This window comes from Carassius gibelio, chromosome A11, assembly GCF_023724105.1.
Source record: "Carassius gibelio isolate Cgi1373 ecotype wild population from Czech Republic chromosome A11, carGib1.2-hapl.c, whole genome shotgun sequence".
Lineage (NCBI taxonomy): Eukaryota > Metazoa > Chordata > Actinopteri > Cypriniformes > Cyprinidae > Carassius > Carassius gibelio.
Genome location: NC_068381.1, coordinates 10,919,298 through 10,941,330, shown reverse-complemented (window position 1 = coordinate 10,941,330; position 22,033 = coordinate 10,919,298). Strand labels below are relative to the sequence as shown.

Below are 22,033 nucleotides of genomic sequence, written 5' to 3'. Positions count from 1 at the left end.
TTAGTCTGGCCTTTTTATTTATTTTTTTATTTATTTTGGTTGGATGACATTATCACTTCAAATTTATGAATAGCCCAGACTATTCGAACCACATTAAACGAATAGCACAGCAGCCTATTATTCCAACATATTTCTATAACTTTCTATAACATCGCTGGAAAAATGTTGTCAGTACTCCAGGAATCCTGATTTCCTTAGTGACCAGGAAGTAACAGTTTGTTTCTGGGATGCTTTTGGGTTTTAGTAAACCATAGCCTTCCCAATTGCCTTTAAAGGACTATGTACCCCCATCTAAATATGGGCATGCGCTCGCGATGGATTTCAAGGAATGTCCAAGCAGCACAAACTTGCGCTGACAGTCCATCGTGTCTCGCGCTGCTCACGCGATTCTTTCACATCCAGAAAGGCTTCAGTTTTACTCTTTTCAACCTCCTCCATTTAAACTTTAACTGTTGATGAACATTTAAAAAAAAAAAAAGGTAAAGTAAGTGGGAAAAAAGTGATATCTTCAGCGAATTCTATATTACTTTGTATCACAACTGAACGCAGCCATGTCCCGGAGGAAAGTGAGGGGACTCACGAAAACCGGGCGACAGGTGAGCGAAGACCCGGACCTCGACAGTTTACTGTCAAACCTGTCGCCCGAAGAAATGGAGGAGCTGCAGAAAGAGGTTTCCGTCGTTCCCGATCCAGATCCGAGTGAAATAATCGTTTTGGACCAAACGGATTTTAAACCAACCACCGCGCCACCTAAAAGGGAATCACAACAAAGCAGCCAGACCGATGACTTCAGATCCCGCTTAAAGAGGAACCTGTCAACTGAGGTAAAATATTCACTACTGTACAAGTTCATCTGTGAAAATGTGAATGCTTGAGTTTGAACCAACATGCTTAATGCAGTAGGAGCTTGAAAGTAATGCAAAACAAATCAATAAATATAATGTGGTTTTCTGGCCAATTATTTCCAGGTTCTGAATAGACAGATGTTTTCTGTATTTATATAATTTTATGATTCTAGTAGTCTGGCGAAAGTCACCTTATTTTTACATCTTTTAACATCTTTTACATCTTTTTTAAACTTTTACAAATGACTTTAAATGTAAAAGCGGTGATGGTCATAAATGTCTACTTTTTGAGGCATGATAAACAGGAGAAAAAAACCTCCTAAGATATATCTAAAGGAGATATATCTATCTTTGGATTTTAAGTCTCTTGAAATGTTGGCCCGTTTGAAGTTCCTTGGTTGATTGCTCCTTTGCTCACTGCCTTTTAAGGATAAGTCTTTCAAGGCTTGAGCTTTCTAGTGCAAAAGAACGTGGCTCACAAACCAAACACCCAGCCACTGTGCAAGTTTATATCTTCACTGAAACATCCAGTGTAAACATCCAGTGTTCATGCATTACAGGTTTTGTATATCCTTATGTCAAATCCCAGTCTTCGGTTGAACATTTTAATATTGATATGTAGGCCTAAGCTGCTGGCATTTCCTCCAGTCAGCTCCCCCAAAACAAAAAAAATATAAAACATTGCATATGTCACCTTGCTTGTCCATAATTCATACATGTCGAATCCTCAGGGAGAGCCGAAGAAGGAGAGCCGGAAGCAAGAGTACCTGCGTAAGATGGGCCTGAGCCAAGAGAAGAATACCTCCGCGTCTGACAGCAAAGATGGAGGGCTTCAGAGGACCCCCTTTACCTCTTCTTTCTCTAAACGTGATGGTAGAATGGAGGACAGGACCCGCAGAGTCACAGAGGCCAGCAAAGATGACAAATTTGACCCATATGCCCTTTCTAGGAAGGACGAGGAGAGTGAGAAGCAAACAGAAGTGAAGGAACAAAATAATGGGAGTAAATTCAAAGATAGAAGAGAGATGAGAGAAAGTAGTAGCAACAAAACCAAAGAATTAATATCCAAGCTTCAGGAGACGAAGGAGGATAGTAAAGAGAAAAACAGAAAGGAAGACTGTTGGAAAAGGGAATCTGGGGAAAGTAGAGCAAAGGAGATGATTTCTAGGATAAAGGAGAAAGAGGAGAAGGAAAGGGATAGAAAGGAAGAGTTTAGGAAGAGAGAGGAAATCAAAACTAAAGGTTATACATCCAGGTTAGAGGAAAAGCAAAATCAGGTTCTAGAAGACAAAACGAAAGAAGAGAAGAAGGTCAATGAAGAAAACCAAATAAGAAGGTTAAGTGAAAAGGTGAAAGAGAGCCCTATGTTGGAAGTAATGGGACAAAATGAAATTGACAATGAAGTTCATGAATCCATTAAGCAAGAGAAAATTGGAAACTGTGTCTCAGATACTATTTCAAAAAGTAAGACAAATGAGGAGGAAGAGGAGGATGAGTCGGCCAGCATGTTTGATGAAGATTTGGAGAGAGTTCGTTGCAATGATTCGAGCATGACTGACCTCAATGTGAACAATTCAGAGGTCATAAAAACCAAAACACTTATTCAGTTCGCCGAGGCCTTAAAAAACAACACACACATCAAAGTGTTTTCTTTGGCTAACTGCCGTGCCGATGACCACGTGGCTTATGCTATTGCAGGGACCTTACGAAATAACAAAAGCATCATTAGCATCAACCTGGACTCCAATCTTCTTACTAGCAAAGGTGTTATGGCCTTGATCCATGCCCTCCAACACAACTCCACCCTCACTGAGTTACGCTTCCACAACCAACGACACATCATTGGAGGAAAGTCAGAAATGGAGATGACCAAAATCTTGAAAGAAAACACAACTCTTCTGAAACTGGGCTACCACTTTGAGTTAGCTGGTCCTCGTATGACCATGACCAATATACTTAGTCGCAATATGGACCGTCAGCGGCAAAAGCGGCTACAGGAACAGAAGCAGGCACAAGTCACTGGAGACAAGAAAGACACATTAGAAGTTCCAAAACCTGGCTTTGGTAAAGGCTCCCCGAAAGCTTCGCCTAGACCGTCTCCTATAACTTCTCCAGTACCGTCACCCACCCCGTCACCCAAGTTGACTCAAAAGAAAAGGGTCAGTGGGCTTGGTGGTGGACCACCTCCGCCCCCACCACCACCTGGAGGACCACCACCGCCTCCACCTCCAATGCTAGACGGAGACTTCCTAAAGAACTCCCTGACGCCCATATCACAAAGGAAACTAGACGACAGGAAAGGAGGAAGAGGAGGAGCTCAAAACTCAAGGGACCAACTTCTGGCTTCCATTAGAGGCACCAATATCAGACAGCTCAAAAAGGTAGGAATTTATATATATTTAAATGTAATAATATAAATAATATACATTTTCAATTGTAGATGATATATTTGTAGATAATAGTAAAAATAGTAAAAATAATTTCATATGTTAACAAAAATGCATATATATTGGAGTTTTTTTATTATACCGTGTTCCCTGTGAAATTGTTGAACATTTTAACTCACCATGAATCATTTTTTCATAGGTTGCATTACCAAAGCTCTTGCAATAATCCGGAAATGCAGAGAGATAATTCTGGGTGAAGAAAACGGCAAGAATGAAAGGACAGACATCTCACAGACTTGAGAAGATCATTAATCAGAATCTTCTATAGAAAGTCTTACTTCTGTTCTGCTCTATAGTATGGAAGACATGCAAGGACTCTTATATATGATGATATACAACTGCTTTTACCCAGGAGTCTTTGTACAAAATACACTGGACGATAGAAAGAAATGGAAGTGTGGTGCAGTCATGGGTGCTCAGAGGCTTCAGTGGCCTGTGGAACTGCAGAGTTGATGCCTTATTTGTCATTTGCACTAAATGAATATTTCATATGATAGATTTACTAATGTGTGGTGATACAGTAAGTGTGGATATTGAAAATGTATTTGTTTCTGCAGTCGAATTGGATGAGTTGAACTATAAGAACAACTAATTGTCTGGATTTTATAGTTATTTTGGGTTTGGGAATCTCTATAGTAAAAGCTTTTGCTGATCAGGGAATAAAGGTGGGATTCTAATCAATAATTACAAATAATATATTATTTCGATTGTATACAGCATTGTAATATCTTGTTTAGAATGGTGGGTGTGAAAGATAACAGGATTACAGCTTTCAAGAGAAAGCAATGAATACTCAGATCTGTGAATATGATCATTGTAAAGTGTTTTTTTTTTTTTTTTTTCATTTGTAATTTATCAAAAGTCAAAAAATTCTAGTTTGTTTTTACTTTGGGAATGGAAGCAATCTCTGCACATAATAAAGGTTAATGTACCTCACGTGCTTTGAAGACAATATATTTTCATGCATGTATGATTTCAGTCTCTTCAAGAGCACATCTAGTAAAAGCTACGGTGAAACTGTTATGCTAATTCAGTTTGTGTTCGAAAATAAAACCAGTTTTGGATAAATCTGCCGGATAAAGATATGATTGGTCCAACAAACACACCTGGTCATGGGATTTTACTTTACTAATTTCAGGTCATTGTCAGAAAAATATCAGAATCATGTTTGTTTCAGTGTTTGGACTCTTAATTTTTTATTTTAATTCAGCTTTATTTCATGTACCTGAAACTAGATTTAGTTGTAGTTATCACTGGTCTGTTAAGATCAAAACAAACTCCTTCAAGGGGTACTCCACCCAAATATGAAAATTCCATCATCATATCTTCTTTTAAGCTTCATATAACTTATACTGACCTACAGAGCAGAGCTTCACTGAGTTCCTTAGGCATGGAAAAGTCAGTGATCTAATGGATTGTTGCAAATGCAACATAATCCTGCTTATTTCATTTGGTCACAAGGATAAAGAATTATACATGAAATTATACATGAAGGGGACGGTCAAAGGAAAAATAACAACACAAGAACACACTTTTTATCTTTAAAGCCGCTTGTGAGGTAACACTGCAAATTACAGCCAACTTGGTCAAAGGTTTCACATTTAAAATCTTTTCTTGTAGAATTGTACTCTTCAGATAAATGGCAGATGCTTATTGCAATGCATAGAGTATTGCTTTTAAAGTAATGCATATATTACTTTGTAATTACTGGATTGCAAAAGCATTTTCAGAGCCCTTCAGAAGTAAACTTCTCCTTCAGAGTCAGAAAGTTTATTGGAATCGAAGCAAGCTAGTTTATATTTTGATTGCCCCTGCCTGAATAAACCTAAGCACTGTTGAAATGTCTATATTTGGTCATTTCTCAATGCAGGCTCAGTCTGCATCTCATTCCTTTCCCCTTCCTAATAATGGAAACATAGCCAACAGCCTGTCAGACTCAGAGCAATGACTTAAAGGCGACATGATGAGGGAGGGAGAGAGAGAGAGTTCTTGTTTTAATGCAGAGCCATCTACTTATTTATAGTGTTGCTCCATCTCCTCTCTGCCAAAAGAATAAACTCTGCTTTAAAGGGCAAGCTCAGTTTTATTAGTCACTTGACAAATTTCATTACATGGGAATTGTGAGATACTAGAAGTTGAAGTTTTTCAGGCATAGGCCTTATTGTGTGATATATAATCTCAAATTCTCAATTTCAAGTCAAAGTGAGCAAATACCCCAATTTAAAAGCACAATTAGACCTGCAGTTTATTATTTTGTTTAATCCCAGGTGAAAACAATGTGTGGAGGCCATCACAGCCTCTGGGCGAGGTGGAGTTTACACATTTTGGGGACCTCTGCGTAGTTGCAGTTGGTAGAAATATTGCCACTAGAGGGCCCTCTATACAACGATCACAAAGAAAGAGACAGCAAAGGAACACGCGAATAACCTGACGTCACCCGCAGCAGCGGCACGTGTCTGGTTACATCAGCGCGAACAGGAAAAGAACAAAATGGAGGAGTACGCGAGGGAGCCATGGTGAGCCGACAGCCACAAACGACTTATTGTTTTATACATATCAAACAGTTATATATATCTGATAAATGGTCGGATTAATTGTCAGGCTGTTTGATGCTCGAATGATCGTGATATGGCCGGTTTGACGGACGCTATTCAACGCGATGTCCTTCAGTGCAAGCTTCATGCTGTCAGTCAAGCACATGACCTTGTTCTGCCGGCATCCGTGATCAGTTGATTTTGTTTTTATATTATGTTGAATAATAATATATATTATTTATATTTTTTTGCAATATTAAAAAACCGAATATATATTTTTTCTATTATGACATAGATCAACCGACTAGCAAAAATACGTGAAAACATGAGCACTAAAGAAATCCCATATTTATATTTTTATAAGACTTGTTTTTTTTTGTCTCGTTTATTGGGAGACATTATGAATACTTCTTCGAGTAGGATTTCCATTAACAAAAATGAAGTCATTGTAGAGGGGGTTCATAGTAATACCATATTGTTAAAGTTTTTAAACCGTGTTTACCTTGTTTTTTGCATGGGTGGTTAGTAGGAGAGATGTACTTTATGTACATTTATCGTTCTCATCATCGTGACTTCTCGTTGTTTCTCAGCCCCTGGAGGATAGTGGACGACTGTGGGGGCGCCTTCACCATGGGGGCTATCGGTGGAGGGATTTTTCAGGCCGTCAAAGGTTTCAGAAACTCTCCTTCTGTGAGTGATGATGATATGCTGATGAAACAGTGATGCTGTATTATTTTAGGTTAACTGCAGTCCTTCTTTGGTCCAATATTAAGATCACATTGTTTTTTTCCCCATCTCTGTAGGGAATGAATCACAGAATGAGGGGTAGCTTGACAGCCATAAAGACCAGAGCTCCACAACTAGGAGGTAATGTAAAGTTCAAAGGTCATCTATCACATGATCGCCACATGTGTGCAGAGTGATACACTCTGAAAAACGAAAAAGCTTAGGTTCAGTAAGATTTTTTTTTTTATGTTTTTAAAAGTCAAACCAAAGTGGCATGTATTTATACAAAAAATAAAATAAAAACTAATATTGTGAAATATTATTACAATTATAAAATAATGTTTTATTTGGACACTACTGTAGTCTTTTAGTGTCACTTGATCCTTCAGAAATCATTTTAATATTCTAATGTAGTGCTCAAAATGTTTTATTTTGGATGAGATCGCCAATGGTGACTATATAAATGTACATGATGACTTAAAAATTAGCGTGAAAAGCCTTTTTCCTATCACATCTTTTTTATGTTGACGTAATAAACCGTGCCGATGCGCATCAAAGTTTTAGTGGAAAGTAGACTTTCAAACAGTCCTCATCTTTGCGAACTCCAGCGCTGACGGCACTCTTGCTAAAAGCAGCTCCAGTTGTGTAGCTCGAGAGAGATTGAAAGTGATTGAGACTTGCGAAGTAAAAGTGCAGAAAAGCAGTGTCCATTTTGGCCACAATCTGAACAAACTGCAGCAGGTAAAGCCGTCAGCTGTGAATAACCATTCAGTGTCCATAAGCTCATCAGTCAGCCAGAAAAATATCTATAAAGAGGAGAATATTTCAAAAAATATGCACTATATTGTATATTCATTACATAACCTGTTGACATAAGAAAGAATGCAAGGAGCTAAAGATGTAATTCAACACCTTCTATATGATGGCATGCTGCTAATAAAGAAAAACAGACTGAAAGTGTACAAGTCATGTGACAACATTTAAATGATACACCGAAGAGGAGCCCAAACTACACGAAGTGTCCAAGTGATGCTGACATAGTTATGGTCCGTGGTATTGACACAGATTCTGTGTAATAAATAATTCTTTACAAACCGTTCTTTAGGACATCTACAAGATGGATTACAATTGTAATGCTGCAAAAGGAAGGGAGACATAAGCATATGACAGTATGATGAAATGTTAGTGTTAAGAAAAATAAATAAATTAAACTTTTAATTTGGCACCTGTTTTTCTTTCTTATAGAAGCAAATGCCAGAATGAAAATTGATTTCGTAAAAAAAAATTCTGGCTGACTCCAAACTTTTATATATATATATATATATATATATATATATATTTATTTTTATTTTTTTTTTTACACGTTGTCTGCATCAAATATCTTGGTTTTAGTTTAAAATATATTACGCATTACAAATACTTGTCAAATGTTTGTCATCATTAGGAAGCTTTGCTGTGTGGGGTGGCCTCTTCTCCATGATTGACTGTGGACTGGTGAAGGTGAGGGGCAAAGAAGACCCCTGGAACTCAATCACAAGTGGAGCCATGACAGGAGCCATTTTAGCAGCAAGAAGTAAGTCAAAACCCAAAGAATTGTGGCTAATGATGTGGTCATGTAAGTGAGTTAACAAATATTAAGTGCATTCATCTTTTTTTATTCTTTTAAAAAAGAATAACCTATGTTTATGTGTGTGGTATTAATCTTTTGTCTCATCCCAGATGGGCCGGTGGCCATGGTTGGTTCTGCTGCAATGGGAGGTATACTGCTTGCATTAATAGAGGGTGCAGGAATTCTGCTCACAAGGTTTGCCTCATCGCAATTCCCAACTGGTAAGTGTGCAAAGTCAACCCTTGAAACGGAGTAAAACTTTTTAAAAGGGTGGTTGATTATGATTTCACGTTTTGAACTTTAGTTAGTGTGTAATGTTGTTGTTAGAGCATAAACAACATCTACAAAGTTACAATGCGCAAAGTCCAATGCGAAGAGAGATATTTTCTTTTAAAGAAATCGCTGTTTAAGGACTAAAAAAAAGCTGGTAGGGACTACAACGAGCTTCTTCCTGGGTTTGTGACATCACTAACCCTGATGTTTACATAAGCCCCGCTCCCGGGAACACCCAACTACCTGTAACGGTAAGGGGGCATGGCATTTCCAGACAACATTAACTAGGCATTTAGTGAATCACAAGCACACTAACCAATCAGAGTCCATTGCGTATTTCTGAGGGAGGAGCTTCATAGAACCAGGAACTCAACAGACAGTTATGACGAGAATGGAAACAGCAGTGTAGAATAAAGGTAAAATATGTGAAAATAATGCTTTTTTTTTTTTTTTTTTCGCAACATGTTATATTGCAACCCATTAACATAATTAAGTTTTCGGAAAAAAAAGCTTATCAACCACCCCTTTATAATGTGAATTTCCAAAATTAATATTTAAATAAAAACAGAGAAGCCAACATCATGTTTTCTCTACAGGCCCACAGTTTGCGGAAGAACCTACTCCCATGCCTGCTTCATCATTCGGAGACTATAGACAGTACCAATGAGAAGCCACTAAAAACTCAAGGCCTTTTCTTATTCCATGAACTCATCTAAGACACTGAAGTTACAGTGTGGAACTCATTCATCAACAGAGCATGCCACTTACCAAGAATGACTGTGACAAAGGGAATATGAAGGGCAAACACTATTGTTCCTGTCATTGCTTTTGTTTTCAGTATGCCATTTGCTATTCTCAGCTTTGTGTGTCCCCCTCTATTTAAGTCAAAACTCAGTTGTGTGTTTTCATCCACTTATTCTGTGTTTTTATTTTCCTGTTTTGTCATTTTTTGCCAGCATGTTTGCTGAAGCAATAGGTATACTGTTTAACTCATGCTAGGTTTTTGACCTTGAACCCCAATCAATTGGCTGTATAAAGTCTGTGTGTGTGTGTGTGTGTGTGTGTGTGTGTGTGAGTGAGTGAGTGAGAGAATGTTAATACTATTGTTGTGTGATTGCATAAGAGTTTAATACATGCCTGTGCACTGATTTGTTTGCCTTAGTGTGTAAACTTTCTCATGGGCCTCAATAAGATCGTATATACATATTGGAGATTTTTATTGACTGTTTCATGCCAAACCTTCACTTACAGAATATATTCCTTCACGTTTTACTTTTTGAAGTAGCTATTTATTTTCTAGAAGTAAAACTTTTTCGTGTCAAGATGTTATGCTGTATTGTAAGTATAATTATATAATTTCTCTACAGAAAAAGTTCTGATCACAAAGGATGCATCAGAAAAAAAGGTTCATGAATGAACAGAATTATTAGTCTTATGGGTATATGAGCCAAATTAGGCTGAGAAACCAAGTAAATAAATTAGTTACTGCTGTGGTGGTCTTTGTGTGAAAAACATGAGATGTTATTTGCCACTGAATGTGGTTTTACAGACAAGAATAGCAGAATCTCCATTTCAAAATCAATCTACAAAGTATAACTAAAATGAAAAAGTTAGTAATGTTGTCCACTAGAGAGAGGTGCAGAGTTAAAATCGAGCACAGAAATTGTCAAGTTGATTTAACTTAATGAGTCAGTGTTTTATGAGAATTTTAAACGTCTGCAGAAAGTTACTTTTGTCAGTTTTTACAAGTACTTTGCCTTAAAAGTAGACTTTCACACAATATTGACAAAAATAATAAGCACTATTTGTTTAATACATGAATCTGTTCGTATGATTCATTGGATGCACTGATCCACTGGAGTCTGTGGCGGATGTCCACTGATATTAAATTAGCAGTGGTCAATGCTCCTCGGGAAAAACTCTAAACCATCCTTTTTGAAAAAAAAAAAATAGTTTCAGGTTTTGTAATAAACAATATTTTTGTTGGTAGCCAATGCTGACGCCAGGCGTTACTTTTACTCTATGCAAAATAATGATTTGGAGTGGTGGGCATTACTTCTATAAACCAGAATACTTATTAACATGAGGAAATTGTGTTGTTAAATGAAATGTTCGCAAATATGTTGAATTCAGTGTTTAATTCTTTTCATTCTCTTAGCATGTTGCTGGACAAACGGCATTCTTTCTAGCAGACAACTGTTTTTCTTTGAAGACTGACATAACCTGCTGTTTTCATTGGTTTTCTTGCTTCATGTCATTCAGTATTTTTACTTCAGTGTCTTTTTAGCCTTGCCAGTTGACGTCCCTTTATGGGAAAGTAATTTTCTCTGACCTTTTGCCTCAAGTCACAGGTCCAAGTAGTTTGGCTTGACTTCTGCAATTCCATTTTATGTTCGCTCCAATCCTTCTCATTCAGTAAAAGCATGTCTTCTATAAAAAGCCCTGGCACTTTACCTCACACTGCTTCATCCTGCTTCCATGAAAGTTTGTTTGGAGACAGCATTATCAGGAGGAAGGTCAAGTTGTGGTGCAAACAACTCATTCATAATTTAAGGCAGCAAACATGACTGGTTGCTAATCTACATAGCTCCTAAAAAGTGCTGCGATTATTAATTCAGGGCTTTTGAAGACACTGTGGGAGCGTTGCATTCTTGATTGTATACAAGTGCATTGAACAAGCTGAAAGACGCCAACCTTTCTGTGTTGCTGAAGATGTGGTTTTGTTTGTAATCTGAATGAGGAAGAGAGAATGCATGTGGCATTTTAAATTATAGATGAATACTTAGATAATGACGTGTTACTACAAAAATCTCAGACCTATGTCCATCTCTGAACACTGCCAAGTACCAAGTTATCAAAGAGACTTTTAATTAGATGTTTTTCTCACTTGAGGCCCTATGCTTTACCACCAGATACACACTAACTAGCTGCTGTTATTTCCTGCACAGCATCAGTGTTTGTCTCTTAAATTATTTATTTTATGTATAGATAATTTAGATAAACTTAAAAAAAAAAGTATTTGATTTCAAGTATCTGTATTTATTTTTTCAATTGAAGTGACAGGGAAACATCAGCTGGGTGACAGTTAGATGAAAAGAAATGTTCTTTATTGTTTATCATTACCAAACAGTGCATCTTATATTTTGTATATTGGGAATATTATTATTTTAACTAAAAACCAGTTAACAAATCTAATTTAGTCAACTGTGCCCTGAAGAATCAGCCATATATTTCTTGTTAAATATTGGAGCCTAATAACGATCATAAAATGTCATAACTGTGTCTAATTGTTTTATTGAATACAGTCAAGACTTTTATTTTCAGAAAGGCTTTTAAACATTGATGCATTTTTGTCGTTATAAATAATGAATGGCATAAATCTGCCCTTTTATATTTTCTCCTTGTTTTCGTCATTTTCCTGCTCTGTCCTTCACTTCTTCCTCTGAGAATAACAGATCATTTTTACATATGTGAGGCTTGCAGGCAATTGTCTGGAATAAACGGCAGTTCATAAATGTCGTATTAACTATTAATGTGAATAATCAGAGTCTGCCATGTGAACAGTGGCAAGTGGGAAAAAAAAAAGAAGACGGACAACATTAGACATGACAGCATGATGTACAATAGATATTATCACTGTTTGTGGTAATGACCCTCAGATGTTTGGTGGAATGCTGTGCATTTAATGAGGTCTTGGTATGCAGAGCACTACTCTAGGCTTCTGTAACACAACTTTTGAAAGTGACTGCATTTTTCGTGTCCCTTATTTGTTAAGCAAATATCAAGGTTACAGCGAAGCACTTAAAATGGAAGTGAATGAGGGCAATTTTTAGAGGCTTTAAAAGCAAAAACTATTATTTATTTTATAACAGTAATTAATTTTTTTTCTGAATTATTTGGGCTGTTCAAATTTGATTTAAAGTTTATGCTGCTCTGTTGTTGTGCATACATGGCAACAAAGTTGTAAGCGTAAATCTTCACCCACAATAACTTAAAAAAAAAATCAAAATATTATAATATTATGTCTTTTACATCTTTTATTATTTTAATTTATAAACACATTGGCCACATTTACTTCCATATGCCCCATTTAATTCCATTTATAATATCGTGTGTCTTTTTTTGCTTTTTTAAAGAAAATAATCTTTCATGGTAATTGACATTGTCGATTATGTCTTATATTGAACCCTGGATTATTCCTTTCAATTTAAATTGGATTAACCTTAAATCAGAATGAGTTTACTGCTATTCCATAACTTGCTATATGTCAAGCATTAGGAGGAATGTATGAGTAGCAGTAAATCCGAACGTCACTCAGACCTCTGTTGTCCCTTAATATTTAAGATATCACTATTCTAAAACATTGTAATGGGCAGCACCTTCCCTAGGGTAGTCATGGTGATCACAAGGGCATCAACCGATGGATAGAGATGCTCTTTGAGCTGTCAGGAATAAAAGAGGAGCAGTTTTGAAGAGGCAGTGTGGGGTGATGGAGGAGGGATTCAGGCCTGAACTAAATAAAATGCCCATAAAGAATGGACTGCTTTCAGAGGTAAAGAGGGGTTGGTCTAATTTGCACAAAGTCTTCTTCTTCTAAAACCGGAGCTGACAGCAGACGTTTTTATCACTGAGGAACACACTGCATGGAGAGAAACATTCATTTCAATGTGGAGTCCTTGCCAAGGACAATGGCCCAGCAGGATGGAACATTGCCGTCCTTTTCTGAAAATCAGAATAAACATCATTCCATCTTATTTATTTGACGAGCAAACAACCGTGCCCACGGGAAATAAACGTGGCTTTTAGATGAAGGCCATTGATTGTTCAAAATGTAGGTGGAACATTCTTTATCCACAGCTTTTACGTACAAACCTTTTTTAGTTCAGTAAGTTCCAGACAAAAGGTTAAACACATCTACTCTTTTCTTATTATTTCTATATTTCATTTTCTTTCTTCCTTCTTCATGGTAAACATCTAATGCTTTTCAAACAGTATTGAAAGACTTCTGTTCCTGTTTATCATTAATTTGGTCCAACTTGCCTGTTTAAAATATAATAAAACCCTATTATGAAAGCAAATAAATTGTTTTATTTTATGATATATTTTAGAATCAAATATTTATTTATTAATTAACCATTTCTTTATATTATGTAAACATGTATTTTATTATAAAATTTTATATTTTATTATAAGGTAATATTCCAAAAGTCTCTGTAATATATACAGTACAGACCAAAAGTTTGGACACACCTTCTCATTCAAAGAGTTTTCTTTATTTTCATGATTATGAAAATTGTAGATTCACACTGAAGGCATCAAAACTATGAATTAACACATGTGGAATTATATATGGAATTATATACATAACAGAAAAGTGTGAAACAACTGAAAATATGTCATATTGTAGGTTCTTCAAAGTAGCCACCTTTTGCTTTGATTACTGCTTTGCACACTCTTGGCATTCTCTTGATGAGCTTCAAGAGGTAGTCACCTGAAATGGTCTTCCAACAGTCTTGAAGGAGTTCCCCGAGAGATGCTAAGCACTTGTTGGCCCTTTTGCCTTCTGTCTGCGGTCCAGCTCACCCCTAAACCATCTCGACTGGGTTCAGGTCTGGTGACTGTGGAGGCCAGGTCATCTGGCGCAGCACCCCATCACTCTCCTTCTTTGTCAAATAGCCCTTGATGCCTTCAAAGTGACTCTACAATTTTCAGAGTCATGAAAATAAAGAAAACTCTTTGAATGAGAAGGTGTGTCCAAACTTTTGGCCTTTACTGTATACATTTAATGTATACATATATATATATATATTCTATTTTTAAGACATAATATCAAAATTAAACATCTCCATGCTGTGACAAGCCAAAATCTCACAGCATCTGAATCCAGACATCTCATTACTCCTGGGAGAACTAACACATTAAAAAAGCATGTTTTTCCATTCAGTGATGTGTGTGTGTGTGCGCGCATGCACGTCATCTCCGTTTTAGACCATGTTTGTCTCAGGAGCTGTTCCAGCAGCTCATCTCACTAACTTTTGTGTCACTTTCTTTATTAAATCTGTGATCAGAAGTGACCAATTCAATCACCTGCAAGGCAGTTAAGCTTGGACACTAAAATCACATGCATTAAGTGAAACCAATCTAAATATGCTTTTCTGATCAAAATATTTGTAATATTTTACACACTGATGTCATGTATCATGGGCGCTTGATCACAATGCAGACCTAGCAATAAACATATAATTTGCTATGAATCAAATGTCATTAAGTTCGTTTTTTATGTAAATTTCCCTACAATACAGACAGAAAACATTAGCTGTTTGACTGGAATAGTTTTATTTTCATTAGAAATGCTGCCTGCAGCCCCTGAGATACAGTATGCATGGACGAGGGTGCATGAGTAATTAGATGTCCTCTTCCTCTGATCGTTTGTGCCTCTGTGCAAATAAATAACTTGCGAATGCAAATAAACAGAGGCATCCATCATGAGAGCGTCCCAAAGACAGTGACTGATTTCTGTGCAGGGCTCCTAAGGGAACAGAATACGTGACACTGACACTTTTACTGGCAGCTGTATGGAGTGAGATTTATGCCAAAACCTCTCACACACACAAAATGTGTTTTACTCACACCCAACGATTCACAAACAAACTCAGTGTGGTTTGCAAATACAAAACATCACTCACAAACTAATGCATTTTGTTCTGCAAATAAAAAACAAAGAGTTTTTCTATATTATATTTGGGTCCCAAAACCAAGGCCTGTAAAAATATTCATATTTTTTGTCAGTCCTTGAGATTGTCATTTTTATAGCATCAAAAACACTATCAGAGAACCATGTTTGGGCATTAATATCTTAAAGTGTTATTCATAGCCTCACCGAACTTTGCAGGATGGAAGACAAACATGTTCTTAGTATAACTGAACCAAAGTTTGTACTGCATATCTATTGAGATTCTACAAGGCCCTAGACTTGGGTAAATGGCTAAACCCCTGATACTGAGGGTATTGTAAACTCATTTTCTGCATCCATGTGATATCAATCATTACATTTTCTTAATCGTAATCATAATCATGTGTCATTATTTGAGGTCTCTATCACTAATGATATGTAATAATTGATAGCCTGATTGCACTGTAAGTCGCTTTGGATAAAAGTGTCTGCTAAATGCATGAATTTAATTTAAATTAAATGTTAATTTAATTTAAATTTAATGGTCATGAAGATATTAAGAATGAACCAAAGTGTAGTTTTTGGTCATTTTACTGGTCATGTTCAGTTACACCAGTGTTTTTGACCTCATCCATTTTTCCTCTTTTTCCCTCTCTAGGAACTGCTTGCACAAACAATGTTAGAGAGAATCCACACACGGCTCCAGCAAATTGTCTGTCAGCAACCCCTTGACCTGGATTACCTTGAATTTGTGTGTTTTCAGGAGGCTGTTCTATTTAGTGCTGCCTCTAACCAGGTTCTCATCCCAAAAGGCATTTTAGATGCACTCACAGAGCTGCACAAGTTGGTTAAAGGCGCGGACACACTAGACTTTAAACGTGCGAAAATATTTCGGACACCGCTGCGAATATGGGCGGGAGCAATAAAACGGTCTTTCCTCAATTATCACAACATGGATTAATATGTGCTTGTACTGTGTCTTTTGCGACTGCGTCGAAAGCGTCTTATTATATTGTACTCCCCATCTCTCTCTCTCTTTATAAATATATACACCCTAAGCAATAAAAAATTATAAAACATCCACATTCAAATGTATCATCTGTTCCTGTTGACACTACAAACCATGCAGATACTTTATTTTATTTTTTATAATCTTTTAAATCTGTATTATATAAAATAGGACGCTGCGCTACAACTAAAGTTATATAGCGCTTCCTTCATTTTTGAATTTCTGTACAGAGAGGTCACGCAGTGACGTAACGATCTTCTACTGGTCCCACATCTTCACGTGATGCGAATTCGCAGGTCAGAGTTCACCAAACTTGAACTTTGGAACGCAGCAAAATGCGGAATTTTTCGCATGAGCTTGCGTTTCCGGTCTGACGCATTCGCATGCGTATGAATGGAAGTCAATGGAGAGAAAAGTGCAGTGTGACCGCCCCATAAGAAAGAGAAAACCAGGTCCCCATAGTAAAAAAAATAAATAAAAAAAAAGAGATTTTTTTTTTTTTTGGGTTGTTCCAACCCCCCAGATGTTTTAAGATTGTATTCACACTACAATAAAAAAAAATACAATCTACATGTGTTTGGTTTGAACATTCATTACAACATTAATAGAGCAGAAAGTCTTAAAGTCCGCTGCTAGCACTGCTTGAGGAAAGCTATTCTTCCTGCTGCCGCTGGCAGTCCTAACATGGGGCATGTCTGCTGGTCTGATTTGATTAAACAGAGAAAAATCAAACATTAGACCACCTCACTGATTCAGAAATATTTATTTGTGTAACTGTAACATCTTACAAACCAGTTATTAGCAGGGGCACTGTTCTGTAAATAAGTGTTCTTTTTGTATTTGTGCTGCATTATCATTGAATCAGGTCCTTTGCTGAGTACATTTTACGGTAAGCCTAGTAAGTGCTGGACATACTCCACAGTAAGTAGGTAGATGTCTGAGCCATGTGATTGGGAGTGTCCCAGGGGATTTATGGCTGCCCTTAGTGCTGCCATTTGTTCATCACTCAGTACATCGCCCATCTCAGGAACAGTCACATCAGGCAGGCCACTGTCCTCCCAGTCCAAATGTGGTAGGTACAATACCTGAAAAGACATGTAAAGTGTTTATGTGGTTCTCAAACATTTTTACATCAAGGACCCGGACCACATTTGATAACATTTTGTAACAAACTCCAGAAATACACAATATTAATTCTGAGACTGAATAACATTACTTTCTTTGTCAATGTATGTTCAAATTAATGTCAATGGGATGCATTTTTTGGTAAAATTTATAAAGAAGTTTGTGGAAAAATAGTATATTTCTAGAAAAAGTCAGAATTAAAAAGTTGTGTGTATTTATATATACCCCTCCTTGAACCTCCCTCAAGGACCAGTGCCAAACCCATTGCCAAGTTTATTCTTACTGATTGAATATACTTTAATTCAAATAAAATCTTTGCACCTACTTCATACGTATAGTTCTTTTTAGCAAGGGTTAAGGGTTATTAACAAGCAGGTTATGTCCTAATTTTCAGCTTTAAAAAAATGCAGCACCCATGTATGCTGACAGCCTGCTGGTATGATATGAATGCAGAAAATGAGTTTATAATACCCTCAGTATCAGGGGTTTAGCCATTTACCCAAGTCTAGGGCCTTGTAGAATCTCAATAGATATGCAGTACAAACTTTGGTTCAGTTATACTAAGAACATGTTTGTCTTCCATCCTGCAAAGTTCGGTGAGGCTATGAATAACACTTTAAGATATTAATGCCCAAACATGGTTCTCTGATAGTGTTTTTGATGCTATAAAAATGACAATCTCAAGGACTGACAAAAAATATGAATATTTTTACAGGCCTTGGTTTTGGGACCCAAATATAATATAGAAAAACTCTTCATCTGAGATGTTGCTGCAACCACTTTCCTGGATTCTGACTGATTTGACATGGAACAAAGCCTCTATATTCTATTAGAAACTAGCAGGAGAAGACCAGGGTTGATTTGGAGGTCTAAACACCCTTGCCATGATAAACAGACCGTTGATATGGACGCGGAACGGACTATTTTCTTTAGCGGAAGCAATACAATCGTTTTTAAAATCAATAAATTTTGTCAAATTATTTATTTATTTTGTAGGTAGCAATGTAATAAGTGGGATCATGTATAGCGAGGCGGTTGTTATAGCGAATAACAACCCCTTCAGGCTGATTTTTCACCAGCAATGACTGGAAACTCACCTGTTGGCCGCTCATCGTGTTCAAAACGTCCCTTACGCTAGCGTTTCTTGTTCTCTCCTGTTTCCATGTCGGTGGCGGCGCCAAGCAAGTCGCTAACAGCGCCACCTGCTGTTGTGGAGTGCGAATTACATGACCGTTTACTAGCATGTGTGTGGATCTGAAGGCATTTGCGTGTGGATCAGCAAGGCGGAAAATTTGTGCCAAAAGTCACGTGACAGTTTTTCGTACTTGTAGAATTTTGTTTTGTACTTGAAGGATTTTGTTTTGTACTTGAAGGATTTTGTTTTGTACTTGAAAGATTTTAGTTTGTACTTGAAAGATTTTAGTTTGTACTTGGAAGATATTTTTGTCATTGAAGATATACGTTTCTTTGTATATGTAAAACGTACTGTATTTGTTTGATAGCTACGTTTTTTATTTGCAGAACAAAATGCATTAGTTTGTGAGTGATGTTTTGTATTTGCAAACCACACTGAGTTTGTTTGTGAATTGTTGGGTGTGAGTAAAACATATTTTGTGTGTGTGTGAGGTTTTGGCATAAATCTCACTCGATACAGCTGCCGGTGAAACAACATGCACATGGGTGACATTATCCCTGAGATGTGAGAGACGTCTGCACTGAACTGGTGAACAGGCAAGTGTGTAGTCACATGACACTATATTAATTAACAACATGATCATATTTGTTTCTTTTTTTAAAAAAAAGGTGTTCTTATTGATATGTGCTTAAATATCGAGGATGCAGCAAAGGGACAATGTGTGTTCTTATTGTGTGCTGAAGTCACAATGCTGGATAGTTGCTAAGGTGTTCTTATTTTTTCTTTTGCACATATTATGCAGATGGAAGAACATTCTTAGACATTATGGGTCAGGGGTGCCCCTGTTATAGGTGGGTGCTAGGGTGTTCTGGGTGTTGCTATACAGCTGGGGTGGCCAGCGTCGGACCTGGAGATTCACAGTACTGCAGAGTTTCGCTCCAACCCTAATCAAACACACCTGGCCAAGCTAATCAAGGTCACTAGAAGCTACAGGCAGGTGAGTTTTTATCAAGGATGGAGCATAACTCTGCAGAACTGGTAGTAGCTCTCCTGGACCGACACCACTGCTACAGAGTGTTATAGTCAGGTCAGGAAGTAAAAAAGAATAATAGCAGTAATAAAAAAAATCTTGTTCAACATTACATATTATTCTGAAAAAAAAACACCAAAAAAAAAAAAAAAAAAGATTTGCGATAAGCAATCACACATGAGCATTTTGGCACCTACCCAACTCCATGAAGCACTATGCCCTCAAACTACTTAAATGTGTATGTATAATATTAATATTTGGAAGATATGTAATATGTATGTGTGTGTGTGTGTATATATATATAGATAGATAGATAGATAGATAGATAGATAGATAGATAGATAGATACATATATAGATATAATATAGATATAGCCATAGATAAAATATATATAAATAAAATAACATTTACTCAACCTGAGTTTCAATTTTTTATGATCTATCCCTTTAAGTACACTAACTGTGTTTTATACTATTTTCAAATACTTCTTTGATTCAAATCAATGTTTGTAAATTATAAACAAAGACTTAAAAAAAAATCCCTATTGGAAAAATATCTAAACCAAGGCCATTGAAAAAAGTCTAAAGGCACTGTTGCAGACTGCTGCCAAGTGGTTATTACAGGTCCAAGTTGAAAGTCTCACACATTACGGCCCCTTCATTGCAATTTCCCAAGATTTTTTCAGTTGTTTCAGTTATCCAAAATGTGAAATTATAAAAGTAACAGAACATATGTCCTCAATAAGTCACGTAATAATACTGTTAATTAATATAATATATATATATATATATATATATATATATATATATATATATGAATATATTACAAATATAGATAACAAAATGTTTGGAATATAATTTAATGCTTACTTATTTATTCAAGCCACACCCCTTCCAATGTAGCCACACCTCTTCTGTAAGCGCTTACCCAAAACACTTTCTATAATTTAACTCAACTTTTCTTCTTTTTTTAACTTCAGCACGTACTCTATTTACTCTATTTTACTTGATTTTAACTCAGCAATAGTGCAAATTGTTGACTCCTGTATGGAAAAAAAAGCCACTTTGGATGAAAAGTTTAATTTTAATTCAATTTAAATATTTATTTATTTAAATAAATGTACATTTTTGTATCATTTATGTATTTAAATAATATATTTTTTCATCCCTCTCAGTTCATCTGTATGCATCTAATTGTAAGCCATTTTTTTTCCTTTTTTTTTTTTGGCTGTTGTTTCATGGAGCACTTTGCAGTTTGTTTGTGCCCCTGTTAACAGCTCTCTGCTCTCCAGTGCTTCTGATAGTTGCCAGCCCAATAAATACTGTCTCTGTACCCGGCGATCCAGTCCCCTGCCCTCCTGCTCTAAGATTGATCCCTTATCCCCACCCCTTCTTTTCTCTCGTCGCTGCCAGACCCACAGCTTTAGAACCCATGTGAATAGGTGAAACTCCGAAGCTCCAACAGATGGCCAGAGCTGCCCTGATTCAGTCACACTGCTGCCAGATGAATACCAGCTCAGAGAGCCCAGAAAGAGAGGAAAAAGGAGTTTGAGGAGAGCAAAAGAGAGAGAGGCGAGTGATAGAGTTTCCCCCATGTGTGTGGGAGAATAAGGGGAAACAGGGACATGTTAATATGCATGAGGGGAAGAGGAACCGTGTGAGAGAGGGAAAGAGAGACCACAAGAGAGGGGAGTGGACAATATTGAATTGTAGATTGAGGGACTTCTTTCCCTCCCACCCTCTTTTATTTATCTGCTATGGAACCACGCCTCTTTCCTTACACCTCTCCATATGTCTATTTCGGGGTTATGAGAGAGCCCACTTGTACGGCTTGCAGAGGGGGAGTCCAGTCAGAGGTGGTCTGGCGAAGACCGAACAGGTGACGGATCATCGTATCCCTGTCTTTAACGCCTCCTGTAGCTGCACTTTTCTTCAGGAAGGATTCAGAGGTGGGCATCAGTGAGGTATGTGCCTTTATCTCCAGTTATCGCTTTGCACCACTACCTCTGTCAGACTGATAAGAGTAATGAATGTACAGATATGTTCCTCCATTGTTAAAGCAGATTATCTGCAAAAATCTGCAATTCACTGTATATCTGAAATTACTTACTTACTGATATTTTGTATGAATTTTTATTGAATGCTAAAATGCCTAAATTGATCTTAAAATCATTGTCATTGAGAGATTCAGATAGTTGCCTGTTGTGATTCTTGGATTTCTTTCCATTTATTAAACCTTTTTAGGGTTGTTTTCTCTAATCTTCTCAGACTCTTTATGTTGGTCTCTCGATAGTTCTTAGTTTTTCATATTTCAAACATTTGTCCCTCATACCCGTAGTCTGATTGAACTGGTGCTTACGAGGTTTGTGTGTGATTTTTTTGGCCCTTTTAAGGACTTTAACAAGAGACTGTTGTTACCCCTTTAAAATGCTACATGATTCATATTGCATTTTTGTTGGTGAAGAACTGCTCTCTGGGTCAAGCAGGTCTCTGGGAACAAGTGATGTTTGTAGTGCTAGGGATTCACTGGGAAATATATGCCTCAGTGAGCGTGCTCTTGTGTTTGTTGTGTGAGGCTATGAGTTAATGACAAAGGTGATGGGGGCTGAGAGATCTGTGCTTTAGTCA

General features: G+C 37.0%; 3 protein-coding genes across 3 annotated transcripts in view; all 3 read left to right on the top strand.

Annotated features, from left to right (window-relative positions):
* Positions 1 to 313: 313 nt before the first annotated feature.
* LOC128022320 (leiomodin-1-like) lies at positions 314 to 4,384 on the top strand. The gene is made up of 3 exons (XM_052609721.1): positions 314 to 824; positions 1,577 to 3,226; positions 3,432 to 4,384. Exons 1-3 carry the CDS (start codon positions 552 to 554, stop codon positions 3,456 to 3,458), a joined length of 1,950 nt encoding a protein of 649 aa, XP_052465681.1. The 5' UTR covers positions 314 to 551; the 3' UTR covers positions 3,459 to 4,384.
* A 1,297-nt stretch (positions 4,385 to 5,681) lies between these two features.
* On the top strand, positions 5,682 to 9,925 carry LOC128022328 (mitochondrial import inner membrane translocase subunit Tim17-A). The gene is made up of 6 exons (XM_052609738.1): positions 5,682 to 5,808; positions 6,417 to 6,516; positions 6,630 to 6,693; positions 7,997 to 8,125; positions 8,272 to 8,382; positions 9,031 to 9,925. Exons 1-6 carry the CDS (start codon positions 5,783 to 5,785, stop codon positions 9,099 to 9,101), a joined length of 501 nt encoding a protein of 166 aa, XP_052465698.1. The 5' UTR covers positions 5,682 to 5,782; the 3' UTR covers positions 9,102 to 9,925.
* An 11,035-nt stretch (positions 9,926 to 20,960) lies between these two features.
* The window catches only part of LOC128022317 (extracellular sulfatase Sulf-2), a 29,309-nt gene continuing 28,236 nt past the window's right edge, over positions 20,961 to 22,033 (top strand). Inside the window, exon 1 of the mRNA XM_052609717.1 lies at positions 20,961 to 21,369. The gene's annotated coding sequence lies outside the window, so the exon portion shown is untranslated. The remainder of the gene's footprint in view (positions 21,370 to 22,033) is intronic.